This window comes from Trematomus bernacchii, unplaced genomic scaffold, assembly GCF_902827165.1.
Source record: "Trematomus bernacchii unplaced genomic scaffold, fTreBer1.1, whole genome shotgun sequence".
In the NCBI taxonomy this organism is placed as follows: Eukaryota; Metazoa; Chordata; class Actinopteri; order Perciformes; family Nototheniidae; genus Trematomus; species Trematomus bernacchii.
Window position 1 is genome coordinate 1,733,847 of NW_022987513.1, and position 14,080 is coordinate 1,747,926.

A 14,080-nucleotide genomic window follows, 5' to 3' on the forward strand; every position below is an offset into this window, starting at 1 on the left:
GCGGTCGCTATATTGTCTTTGCTTTACTGCAGAGCTTCAAGGTCACTAAAGGAATGGCAGAGCTCTTATGTGACACAAAGAACAGAACCTTAAAGCTGAGGGATTTACGAGAGGAGTGTGTGCGTCTGTGCTAATGGCTCAGCGCTGTATTGTGCAATTTAAAAAAATAACCAAGCAAAGAAACAAATCAACAAGGTAAGAACTGCTCTGGTGAACAGTTCCCAAACACAGCTGAACTCTGTGGCCCCCACATGCCACCTAGTGGCGGCACCTGGAATATGGTTGACATTCACCTGGATCCATCTTTGTTTACAGTATATTGTTCACATTATCATTTTTTTTTATTTGATTGCTTATGTTATAATTTGTATCTATTGCATGTCCTTCCTGGGAGAGGGATCCCTCCTCCCCAAAGTAGTAGTAGTAGTAGTAGAGTCAGAACAGAAGGTGTTCGCTGGACAAACTTGAACCCACCCTGAGATAAATGTGTAATGGGATATTAAGCTTTTTTAAATGTTTCTTTTGTAAAGGAGTATTTATTGATTATTTATGGTATTGCGGCAGAGATCAGTATCCAGCTGGAATCAAACAGGAATGCTGTGGTTGTGGTTGTATGGTGTGTATCTGATGAGAGGTTCAGTGTGTATGAAGCTGTGATGACTGATGTTTGAAGGTCTTTCATGGGCTGATTCACTGTATGTGGGCGGTATGAGTTCCTGCGGTCAGCAGAAATATAAAACTTAGAATTTGCTTAAAGGTTGATTTGAGTTTCTTTACACAGCTTCTCAATTACACAATTTAATAGATTTGTTCACCTGTAAGTTTAGAGAGTGTTCTAAATAACCTTATCTTTATACATACAGGCCCAGGTGTTTCATGTAATAGCCTGCTTTGGTCATTCTGGTGTGGGAAGGGTGGAGTGTGGGCTGTAAAGAATTTGGCATTTATTTTTGTGTTATATTTCTTCCCCTTGCAATTGCCATGTACTCAATTTGTCTGCATGTATTGACTCGTGTTACTTTTACCCTCCTGCTCAAATTGTGCACATGCATTGGACACTAAGTCTTGGCCATGCTGCATCATTAGTGTGACTATACTGTGACACATTAAAAAGAGATAAGCTAGTGACCCGGTTCCCACTCTGTTTTAGGATACAAAACAGTATAAATCTATTCAATTGAACCTTAAAAAACGTTCAGCAGAAATGTAGATAATTATAATAATAATCAGGTAATCAGTGTCCTTTGTAAACTGTTCAGGTAATCCACATTGTCAGTGCTTCCTGACCTGGGGAACACACCATTTGTTACATGAAACATGAACCGACAGAGAAAAACATTTTTATTTAGAATTCCTGCAATTGAAAGGACTAGTGTCACTTTGCAACTTAAATAGTAGTAACACTGTCTCAAAAACAGAAGGGATGGATGATTAAAAAGCAACAGTGTGTCAGCAATGCAACAGGATTACTTCCAGTGTCACACTTGGATCCATCTTCATGTACTGTGAACATGACAATAAATACTGTAACATTCATGACATCATAATCTAACTAATGTTAATTGGTCATATGTGTCTAAAGTGTTAAACATGATATTGTTGTTGTTTTCCTTCAGTGACTTGATCAGTTAGTGCAGAACTGTTGCATCTAACTTGGGGACAGGAGGGTAATATCAATAAGAGCAAGATAAAATAGTGTGTTCCAGTCGAGAAAACTTGAGAGCTACAGCTTATAGTGCTGCAAATAAAGTGGGGTTAGTGGTGGTTGTTGAAGTGGTAGGGCTCGTGGCGGTAGTGGCTGTGGCTGATGATGGGATGCTCGATGCCTTTGCTCTGCAGCTCCTCCTGCTTGTGAACTCCCTCCAGCTTCACCACCAAATCCCTGATGAAGGCCTGAGGGGAACAGCGTCACAGGAAGTAGAGAGGGATTCATTTTCTACAATTAAAGAGTTCCAATGGGTCTTTTAAATGTGTCAACACGACCCCTATATGTTATTTGTTCATAAGTATTATGTCTGCTGTCACTAATGTAAAGTCAAGTATATTCAATATGATTCATGATCCCAGATGATCCAGTATCCATGTTAAAGGGGCCCTGTTGTATTTTGGGGGTTTTCCCTTTCCTGTAGTGTGTTACAGTATATAGGGTTGTGTGCATGTGAATGTTCTGCAAAGGCTAAATTCCCAAAGTTCCCTCCAGAAGGAGTTTCTCTCCCCTCCCTGCCTGAAACGCCTCCATTGGACTCCTCTGTTTACTTACAGAACATAATGACATCACAAACACTTGCGCTTATTTTGGCTCGTGCTCCAAGACATCATACGTGGTGAGGCTAAGGGGCGGGACATCTCTTAGCAGTTGACCAATCACAAGAGAGCATGCTAGCTAACCAATCAGAGCAGACTGGGCTCTGGTTTCAGACAGAGGGTGAAAAGAGGTGCTGCAGCACAGGCAGTGTGAGAAAAATAAAGAGCTTTTTGAACATGGAGACATGTCACAGAGACACTAAATACAGATATTCATCTGGAAATGAGCAGAATATGTCCTCTTTAAGCTTGACATTTAGCATGTGCACATTAAAGGAGAAGTCTAGCAATATTTTATATGTTTTATCATTGTAAGCAATTTTGATTAAAACCAACTAGGCATGTATGTGTATACACAGTAAGTGTATACATCAAAATCTCGTTCTTCTGTTAGAAGAGAGACCCACTGTGGTACCTTAGTTTCCATGAACACAGAAACACTGTTTATGTTTTATTTTGACTAGTGAACCAGATCTATCCCTCTCTTTCTCTAACATTTAAAAACATGTCAATACCCAACCTTAATAGGTTATGATTATTTATTAATAAGCCCTTTTTAGAGGCACAGACAGGTTGGGGAAGCTAAAAGCAGTGAGAGACTATTACTTTGTTGGTTTTGGTCTTTTTATGGTATTTCTAGAAAAAAATGAAACCTGTTCCTTTAACATTTAGCAGTAATGGCTAATGATTCCTTCCTTTCTGTATAATTTAACCTATTTGTATCCAGGACAAGGCAGTAGGACAAGATAAATAAGGGCCTGTTTCTCTGCTACATTTAATACTGCTAAACTAAACACATCTGCTTATTCCCTTCCTCAGCACTAGCTTCAATTAAAACATTGCTGATTGCCACATACACATGGTGATATACTGTGCTCTGTGAGCATAACAAATAGGATGTGTAAGATCTGAGCCTGTCTCAAAACACATTAAACAGTTTTACATCTATGGTATAGAACCAACATATTATGGTCAGTACATACATTATGAATTTAAGCTACTCAGAGCATGAAAGATTTATTTTAGAAATTAATAAATAGCGTTGGTGAAAAAAACAAAAACAAACAAACAACAACATACTGTTACCAAGGAGTGACAGGGGATTTTTAGGGTAAGGTTACTTGACTACCAGTGGACAATTGCAACATTAAGGAAACCACCATTACAGTAAAGACATTTGAAAGGATAAGTATTCATGCATCAATGTCAAATATATATATATAAAACAGCAATTAGTATCATTAGTAGTGTCAATCAATTTAGTTTTTTGTCCTTTTCCATCCCTTTTTGTTGAATATTTGAGATGTTTTAATGCCCATAGATAGAAAAAGCCCTTGGAGAGCAGCGAGGTCCCAGGACTGTAACTGAAGGCTGAGAAACAGTTCCATCTGTGTTCTGTGTTGTGACGTAAATGTGATGATCATTTCTCAAAACTGACAAAATAAATCACAGAAAAATAAGTTACCAGAATGTGATCTGTGACATGCCAGAAAAAAACACGGTAACACTTTATATTAAGGTACACAAATTAACCATCAACTAGTTGTTAATTAACATGTATATTAGCAGTATATTGGCTCTTTATTAGTCATTATAAAACACTTATTAATGCCTTATTCTACATGACCATATTCTACAAGTAATAAGCCATTAGTTGAGAGTTTTTCCTCAATAACCCTCTAATTAGTGCTTATTTATTGCAAGTAAGGAAGTTGTTGTACATGAGTTTAGGTCTTAATATGCTCTGCTCAATATGGGCCTAATAAGGCAGTAGTACCACAAGAATAGTAATTCTCCCATAATAACACTTGTTTACAAGACATGAAACTATAAGTGTTAATTGTGTCTAAATAACTCAAATTAGGTATTTCTATCTAAGAATATGTTTTGGGGTATTGACAGTTCAGCTACCAATAGCAAGGTGATATTGACCTGTATGTTTCATATTTGCACATTTATATTTTTGTAAAATGTGTACTGAAGGTTAAACAGGAAACCGGGTACAGAAAGTAGGAGAAAGTGAACTGAATAGCCAACCCAGTCTCACGGCATTTCGTGTTATAGTCACGACATTTAATCTATTGATTCGTGTTCACCAACACGATTTTCACCTTTTTTTCGTGTCACACAGAACGATTTTAAAAGCAATGTATTTCTATTGGTAGTATGTTTCGTGCCTGCAACACGTCTTTTTGTCCGGTCGGGTCTTGGAAGACCGGAAGCTGTGTGGTTCATAAAAACATGTTCTTTATATATACAGTCTATGGTTCTTACTCAATATCAAGCCACGATTATTGTTTTTAATTTTAAATCGTATAATGTCGGACTTTTTTTGCCGTCAGTGAGGAAAATAAATGGAGCTCAGAGCCTCAAAATACTGAAATCTGTATTTTTTAAAATCTTTTTTTCCTTCTAATTTGTTATTCTTTTCTAAATAACACACTGTTATTTACTCAACAATAACACACAATTATCCTTGTTTTTATTTATTTGTTTAATTCCATAATCTCTGGCTTTTTTGGCGTCCGTCAGGAACTGAATTTCAAAATAAAATAACCGGAAACAGATACACAGCCACTGAACTGATTACCCAAGATCCTCAGCTATGGTTTAAGCTCGGTGATTGGATTGTTTAACCACAATGCACGTTGGGATATGGTGTTAATGCGATATGAAATCCGAAAAACATTTTAAAAAAAAGAAAATAATACTTTATTCCGAATGTGCTTGCTTTTCTCTTTGAAAGTCATCACATAACGGCATTGTAAGACACGGTTCGGCTGCATTAAATATTACACATCTGCCGTAGTTCTGTATTTATAGAGCCCTGATGAGAAGACTTCTAGACAAACAGGAAGAACTGCCGCCAAAACTGAATACGTGACGTGGATCAAATATAAAAGTCAGCCGAATTAGTGTTGATACTGCAAGGAGACGTATTGTGTGAAGAGAAATTGAAGATGTTGTTTAATTGCTGATATATTTATAGCCGAACCGTGTCTTACAATCCTGTCATATAGCCATTATATACAGTCTTTAATTAACTATTAGTAGAGAATAACGAGTAATGAATATACTTTATAGGGATCTGCAGATAAATGTTTAGTCTTCTCAAGCTATCAAACTATCAAATATCTCGCCTGATTGTTGGCACTTGACAATCACCTTCCCTGAATTGTACTCAGGTGTAACTAAAGTCTGATTTAAGGGTTGTTTATATTTCACATCATTAATCAGAATCTGCTGGTCCCGTTCGAATCCAGTTTTGGATAGTCTGCCGTGGTTTCGTTCCATTTCAAAGAGCTGTTTGACGCTCGGCGTAACCTTGGCGCACTGCCACTCCAACATCCAATCCCAGATCTTGAAGATTAATCACGGGGACTGTAGTCCCTAACGATAGCTAGGGATTATGGGTAGTGTAGTGTCTTTGGCCATCCTAAACTCCGAAATGTTTTTCGGATTTCATATCGCATTAACACCATATCCCAACGCGCATTGCGGCTAAAACATCCAATCACCAAACTTAAACCATAGCTGAGGATCTTGGGTAATCAGTTCAGTGGCTGTGTATCGCAATGATGCTCGAAATGTCCCATATAGGCCTACGTCTGTTTCCGGTTATTTTTATTTTGAAATTCAGTTCCTGACGGACGCCAAAAAAGCCAGAGATTATGGAATTAAACAAATAAATAAAAACATGGATAATTGTGTGTTATTGTTGAGTAAATAACAGTGTGTTATTTAGAAAAGAATAACAAATTACAAGGAAAAAAAGATTTAAAAAATACAGATTTCAGTATTTTGAGGCTCTGAGCCCCATTTCTTTTCCTCGCGGACGGCAAAAAAAGTCCGACATTATACGATTTAAAATAAAAACAATAATCGTGGCTTGATATTGAGTAAGAACATGTTTTTATGAACCCCACAGCTTCCGGTCATGCAACATCGTATTTCAATTTCGCCCTGACTGCTTCAGGCCGTAAATTGACTTCTCTAGCTTACACACTAGCTTTTCTCCGCACACCGCAAACTGCCCTGTAACAATAATCTACACTAGTGAGTGTTTTATCATCTTCATCACTATCTTCCTGAGTATAATCTTTCAAGTACTCTGGGGGTTTTCGCTCCCTACTGGGATATCTCCCACTGTCTGAGGCATGTGACGCCACCCTAGGGTGCTGTTCGCCATCATCCTCTGGTGCTGACTGTGGACCGTTAGTCTGTACATCTGTGCTCAGTACACTAGGCTGTGGGGCCTTTACTCCCTCTTCACAGTCTTCCTCCGAATCCTGTTCTAGCCTCTGTGTCTGAGTCTCACTATCACAAGTTGTGCTGGTGATAAACTTTACTAGTCTGTGCTTCTGCACCTTCTCTTTGTCGGGGTAGTAAACTAGATAGGCGGGGCTTCCCTAGTCATGCCCTACAAAACGTCCTTTCTCACACCTAGTATCTAATTTCCCCCTATCCTGCTGGTACGCATAACACACTGCTCCAAACGTATGCATCCTAGCTAAGTTACACTTCTTCCCTGTCAGTGCTGAATATGGCGTAGTGCCCGTGTGCTTATTAAAACACCGGTTTCTGGTATGGGCTGCTTCCTGAATGGCATAGTGCCAAAGGTTTTTAGGTAGATCAGTGTCAATAAACATACACCTGGCCATTTCAAAAAGAGTGCGCCCTTCTCTTTCTGCTGTCCAGTTTTGATGTGGGGAATAAGGACAAGACGTCTCATGTCTGATCTTGTTCTTTCTCAATAGTGTCTGAAACTCCTTACTAGTGAACTCAGTCCCGTTATCTGATCTAATGCATTTCACAGTCCCATAGGGAGCTACATCTGCCAGATACTTCTCAGTGGCTTGAACTGCGTCACTCTTCGCTTTCAGGAAATAAACAAACACTGCCCCTGTACACACATCTGTAAATGACTGCATATACCTGAAGCCATTTATGGACTCGTTATTAACTGGACCAGCTAGATCAGTGTTCACCAACTCAAGTGGTGTGTTTGCTTTATCGGTCGGATCTCTGTTTCTCGTTTGGGTAAACTTTCCCTCTATGCATACTGTACAATCTTTATCAGGTTTACGCTTTGTACCCTTAATATGCATACCTACAGTTACATCCTGCAGCTTTAAAACATCCTCATGTCTCTGCGGTCCTGCCTGGGTCTCGTCATGCTGCTTCCCTGATGGCTCCCACAGGATTGTTGTTGACATCTTCGTGGATTCATCTTCTTATTATAGACACATGCATTTCCTATCATTCGGTCTACCTACCTACGCTGTAAGACGTATTATCTCTTTGATTTACAGACAGCATCTATTGCACGTCTGTCCGTCCTGGGAGAGGGATCCCTCCTCTGTTGCTCTCCCCGAGGTTTCTCCCATTTTTTCCCTTTAAACTGTGGGTTTTTCTCCGGAAGTTTTTCCTTGTACGATGTGAGGGTCTAAGGACAGAGGGTGTCGTTTTTTCTCATACTGATATTCTGAACTAACTGTGCTGTTGTATTTGCTGTAAAATGTCTTTACTGTAGGGTATTTTTACTATTTGTACAGCACTTTGGCTCGACCAAAAATCGTTTATAAATGTGCTATATAAATAAAACTTGATTTGATTTTGATTTGACTTATTTGAGCATCAACTTTGGGTGACCTCTTCTACTGCTTACTTTGTAAAATACTGAGTATGAGCGTCTTTAGCCTGATAGGAATCACAGTGACATGCTGTGTTATGGCAACAACACAGGTACAGCTGCAAAAGTTATCTTGATACTGACTGTAAACATTTGTTAGACTGTAGATTCATTTGTTTTAGATATTAATCAGCGCTCAAATAAAAATAAATATTTTTCTTCTTTTCATACTACTTATCAAGAGATTCCCTTTAAAACCTTTTCAAATAAAGTGTTGAGAGGCAAATTCTGCCATTCATCTGATGTTGAAATAAGGTTACAACATTTACATACTTTTTCTTCATCCACTGCATGGGAACACAGAACCTGTTTTATAAGATTTACTTTGAAAGATGCCCACTTAATTTGAAAAACTCAGACTGTTGAAGTCACATATTGACTTCAGATACACTTTGGGATAAATCTTTACACAGAGCAAGGACTTTGAGTTTCGCAATCATTACCATCTGAGGCATATAAGAAGGGGATCTTTATATGTCCAGTTTAAACTTATTATTAATAATATAATACTATAATTATTTTAGTGTACACACATACATGTTGTTTTAAGACTTAAAAAAATATGGACTTCTCTTAACAATGCTCCCCAGCAGCGTGTGAGTTAGAAAGCAGCAGCTACACTGACCCTCCCTGCTCTTTTGCCAGCGTTTGCATCTCAGACCAGGCCACAGCGAGGCCAACGCCTGAGTCCAGAAAGACTCATTGTTTCAGTTTTAAATGAACAGAAAAAGGCAAGAGAGCACAGAAAGCCATTGTTAAAGCATGTGGAGAAACTATGGGACGAGGTGTCAGAAGCTGCAGCTTCGCTTTAGGTCCATGTGACCAGTGTGTGTATTTGTACACAGACACTTAAACTGTACATTTGCATATAATGTATATGCATAATAATGACAAATCTAAAAACATCCAAGTTAAACATACCTCTGTGTTGTTGTTGCACGTTCGAAGGAGCTCCTGTCAAAGAAAGAGGGATAATGTTTTAACAAACCAGACACATAGTAATTTTAAGACCTAACAATATCAATCACTGTTACAGTATCAACTATAACATATGTATATGAGTGAATTGTTGAACAGAATAGTCCAAGTAATTAAGATTAAAAAGAAAATCATAAAATCATAAAATAGCAATGATGTGTAAGGGTTATTGTGAATATGTGTGTGTTAATGTTGGTTCTCTTCACAAAATATCTTCATCTTGGTGCAGAAAGACTTCATTCATGAGCATGAGGTGAATTTAAACCATTATTTAACACTGCACTATTAAATATTCTCCACTGTAAACCCTCCTCCTGTTTCATAACCAGCACCTTCAACAGTTTCTCACACACAGGTCATGTTACCTGTAACTTTTTGACTCGCTCATCATCGTTAGGCAGGCCAATCAGGTCGTCAATGTTCACCTCCTCTGGCATGTCACCTTCCTGATAAAACAAACCCGTACAGACTCTTAATTATCGTAAACATTATAATAAAGTATCATACTGAACCATATAAATAAACTTTGATGATGATGATGATGATGATGATGATGAAAAAGGTTCGCTCTCTTTTTGTCTTGATCCATCTATATAAAACCTCTCTAAAAATGAGCTGATCAGATTTTGGCCACTTTGTGATGTCACAAGGTTTTTCTGGGTTGTGCAACCATTAGCTAATAACCAACCAAGGTAACCCCCCCACCTTATTACCTGAATCTCCTCCTAGAGTACCTTTGTTTTTTTTCAAACCAATCACTTTTCAGAGGGGCGTGGCCAGCAGCAGTTCATTAGCATTAAAGCTAAATACACAGAATCAGCACTTTTGAAACATTGCTGAAACAGAGGGGTTTATGGCATGTTAGATGCTACAATGCATGATCTGTTTGGTATTTCAGCCAAACTCTTCAGAGACTTGTTTTGTACATAATTAAGACCTATAATATATTGTTGAAAAAGAGTATAATAAGCAACCTTTAAGCATAATTAATTTTGATACACTGTTAAAGTGAAAAGCCATGCTCGTGGCTCTGTAAGGCTTCACTAAGCTGTCAACATGCTAACAATGCTAGCCTGCTGATGTTAAGCAGATATTATGATCTAACGGTCTAGGTCTTTGTGCGGACACACAGCTAGTGTTAGAATTAGGAAAATATCTCAGTATCTGTAGATAAGTGGGTCTGCGAGACTGCAGATAGTTTAGCATGTTAGCATGCTAACGTTTGCTAGATAGCATTTAACACAAAGTACAGCTAAGGCTGATAGGATTGCCATCAGGTATCAGGTCATAAGTAGGTCTGGGGATCACAGTTATCGCAATTGCCAAAATCATGAATGTCTGTACCAAATTTCACAGAAATAATTGTTGAGATACTTTAATAAAAATAGAAAAAATGTTAACCCTCTATGGCAGGGGTGGGGAACCTCCGGCCCGCGAGACCATTTGGTACGGCCCTGGAGGTAAAAAAAATGGACCACAAAAGAATTAAAAAAGCAAGTGCCTGTTTTTCCTGGCCAAGGTCAGGGACCTTGAACACAACACGAGCCTAACGTGTCATCACGTGGTATATGTCTCATCTGACAGGGGTGTAGTGCTGACGGAGAGCACCAGAACGTCGCTCCGGCACTTCAAAAATTGCAGTACCCATAAGGAGCCGTACACATGCCGCAAAAACTGGCTGTGTCTTTAGTTGTAAGCCCAGTGGCGATCTGTTCATCTGACATACTGATCATACAGTCAATAACTTTGTTGTTATTAGCATCTGGTTAGCTAGCTATGCTAACGAATATAAGAAGCTTTTTCTACAACCATGGTAAAGGCACATCTGTATATGATCATTATAGTTGTAAAAAAATAAGAGAATAAATGAAAAACAGGTATAAAATACTATATGACAGTAAAATGGCCCTTGAGAGGAAAAAGGTTCCCCACCCCTGCTCTATGGCATGACTTTTTATTTTGGAAAAAATGTTTCACCATGTGTTTTAGGAGCTTAGGGGTCCTTGATATTATATCAATTTTAAAATGTGACCCCCCACACCCCTCAACCAGGGGTAGGTTTGTTGCCTCAGGGCAACAATGTGCTACGAGGGTATTGAAACACCAGGGATTTCTACAATTCAGAAGAAATAGGGGCCCTGTACGTGTGTGTGTGTGTATATGTGTGTGTGTCTGTGTGCCTAACCCTATCTTGACCTTCACTGTCAGACGGAATAGCCCTAACAGCCTGATCGTTATTTTAAGTTGTGTACATTTCTAATATGTTAAAAGGTGAAATGTATCTTACCAAGTGGTGGCACTGAGTCCCCTGCAGCTTTGCTTGCAGAAAGGACTGCTCCACCCCCAGACAAAATGCCACACCCATATAATTCCCTCATTGTATTGGACACCAGCATGTCAGGTGACATTGTATATATTTTAAAAAATTAAAATATTTAGAGGGCCAGTGTGAGGTCGAAAAAAGTGGTGTGTTGCCTGAGGGCAACAGTATGCCAGAGGGTTAAGCTCATGGTGGCGCAAGAGGAAAAGTCAGAGGACAATTTACTTTCTGAGAACCACTGATATCTAAAAAAACAATAATTTTCAATCCATCAATAGCCTAAATGTTGAAATATGTATTTAAGATGAACTCTGGCCATCTGGTGTTGCAAGAGGGAAAGTCAATGGGTCAAAGGGAACGTTCATTTATCATCCGTACAGACATTGAATAACTGTAGCAAATGTCAGGGCAATCCATTCATTCGTTGACAAGCTATTTCCCTCTGCACTGCATAATGAACCTCATGGTGGCCTAAGAACAAACTGACTGACCTGCAGCCATAGAAATACCACGGCTACAAATATTGGTGCAACTGTAAATATACGCAGGAGCCAAGGTCCATTTACACAAACAGTTCATTCCAGGGAACCCTCAGGTACTGGTGGAGATAATAGCAGAAGGAAATATTTAGCATCCTGGAACCATGTGTCGAGCAACTGAAGACTTTAGAGTCCGTCTGCACACATTGCATATCCATCACTTGCATGTTTAGGCTCTGAATGGGGACAATGTTCACTTAGCAATGAGAGAGTGGCTTGTTCTGTTTAAACAAACAGTCGTTGTTCCAGTTTAGCTGGGCGAAAGGGACAGTCCAATCTGCCCATAGATAGGCTACCACTGAAATGTGTAATCCCATTGACACAGACAGGACTTCTGCTCTACAGCCCCACAGATCACATTCAGGTCACATCGTCCACATCCAGGTCCATCTCACTGGAAAAACACACCTCTGTTTGTGTGTGTTCAACAAAATAAATCCTGTCTAGAGTAGTTAGAGAATACTACTAACTAACAAAACAGATATGAACCATTACAATGAAAATAAGAGTTTCCAAAGTGACAATTTTCTCCTCTAATACCGCATCAAATCTATGTTTTGATGTGAGGTTCATGTGAATATGCCATTGATTGGAAGGCTTCATTCTCTGTGTTTAAATTACACTGATACTCTCTACATCTATTCATTCCAAAAAAACACATATTTATATATTATTGGAATGTTTATTCTACTGTATAATATGTCAAATTAACTTATTCTATTTTATATGTATGTCGTCTTATTCCTGCAATTTCATGTCTATTGCACTATTGTGTGTATTTTTCTTTTGATGTTAAGTATATAGTAAGTTGCATTGTTGGAGGAGCTTGGAATTTAAGATTTTCCTTGCTAACGAAATAGCTTTTCTGCATAAGACAATTAAAGCCTGTGAATTCCTTGAATCCATTGAGCCCTATTTGGTCATTTTGCTTCAAAGAAATGCCTTATCATTGAGATGATCTGCCGATATGTTCTATAATTTAACATACTTGGCTAAACAGCACAAACAGGCACTTCATGTCCAAAAATGTCCTCTTGAGAGACCCTTAATCCCTGTCAGTCGCCTCAGAGTCCAGATGTGAGGTGTCCTCCTGGGATTTGAACAACAGCTCCTTCTCTGCTCCGTATCCTTTTTCACATAAATTATGTTCTCTCTCAGTTCCACAGTGACCATGTAAGGCAAGCCCAGAGACATATACATATCTCTGGGAAGGGGACAGCTGTGGAGCACAGGATGCTTGGCCTTGTAAGGAGAACCAGGGTGGGCCACCTCTCCTCCTAATGATCATCCCCTCAGGAGGCCTGCAGCTCAGGACTGTGTAATCTCAATATACCAAATTATTGAAATATAATAACTTTATATTGAAAGCTTCCTGCCTCATTTCCCATACTTAAACTATGGAGTCACACCTTCAGAATTGTACATAATCTTTAATGACATTTTGTTTGATTAGGATACTGTCTTATTATTAGCGGTGGAAAGTAACTAAGTTCATTTGCTTAAGAACTGTACTTAAGTACAATTTGAGTAACTTGTACTTTACTTAAGTATTTCCATTTAATGCTACTTCATACTTCACTACATCTCATATACATATTGTACTTTTACTCCAACAGATGTACTTGTCTCTGTCTGACAGCTTTAGTTACTTTTCAGATGTTGCATTACAAACCAGTGGAATATCAGTTTAAGGTAAAAAGGACAAATAACCAATTGCATGACAAGAAAGTAAGTAGCTGGACATTTGTCCCACCACTGCTTTTTGTACAATACAGATTTGTTTTAGAATTTAAGGTCGCTGCTCCACCCACCTGCCCCGCGTACAGCCGCTCCAGGCTCTCGTCGATCCACTTCTCCACGTCCAGCCGCCTCTGCAGCTCCTTTCGGTTGTACTTCACGGTAACCCGGGCATGTCTCTTCTGGATGTTACCACCGTGTTCCTGAAACTCCAAATCTGATGAATGTACCTCGTCCGTTTCCTCGAGAGCCGCTCCGGCGCGCTCGGCTGCCATGTCTGCTGTGCGCTGGTGTGACTGGTTCCCTTCCTCTGGAGGAGTGGGGGGGGGGGAGGCAGGGACAACATTCTGTCCTCCTGGGATGTTTACACACGGGGTATACAAATAATCATCTGAACCAGTGCATGACTTAAATGGCATTTCGAATTAAACTACAAGGTAACATAGTGTATTTACTCCAGCACTGCAAAGTGGAATCATTATGGCTGACTCACAACTAATAGCATCTGAC

The 14,080-nt window shown here is 39.1% G+C and overlaps 1 protein-coding gene across 1 annotated transcript; it reads right to left on the bottom strand.

The window, feature by feature from the left end:
* Window positions 1-1,322: 1,322 nt before the first annotated feature.
* Window positions 1,323-13,877, bottom strand: ppp1r14aa (protein phosphatase 1, regulatory (inhibitor) subunit 14Aa). The gene is made up of 4 exons (XM_034151683.1): window positions 13,645-13,877; window positions 9,340-9,420; window positions 8,918-8,950; window positions 1,323-1,893 (listed from the first exon to the last, which is right to left on the bottom strand). Exons 1-4 carry the CDS (start codon window positions 13,843-13,845, stop codon window positions 1,756-1,758), a joined length of 453 nt encoding a protein of 150 aa, XP_034007574.1. The 5' UTR covers window positions 13,846-13,877; the 3' UTR covers window positions 1,323-1,755.
* Window positions 13,878-14,080: the final 203 nt, after the last annotated feature.

Excerpts from the sequence above, each read along its gene's own strand:
- ppp1r14aa (XM_034151683.1), bottom strand. The coding sequence starts at position 13,845 with ATGGCAGCCGAGCGCGCCGGAGCGGCTCTCGAGGAAACGGACGAGGTA. Across the intron at positions 9,421-13,644 it reads AGCGGCTGTACGCGGGGCAG|GAAGGTGACATGCCAGAGGA; the intron begins GTGGGTGGAGCA and ends TTGTTTTATCAG. Across the intron at positions 1,894-8,917 it reads CGTGCAACAACAACACAGAG|GCCTTCATCAGGGATTTGGT; the intron begins GTATGTTTAACT and ends TGTTCCCCTCAG.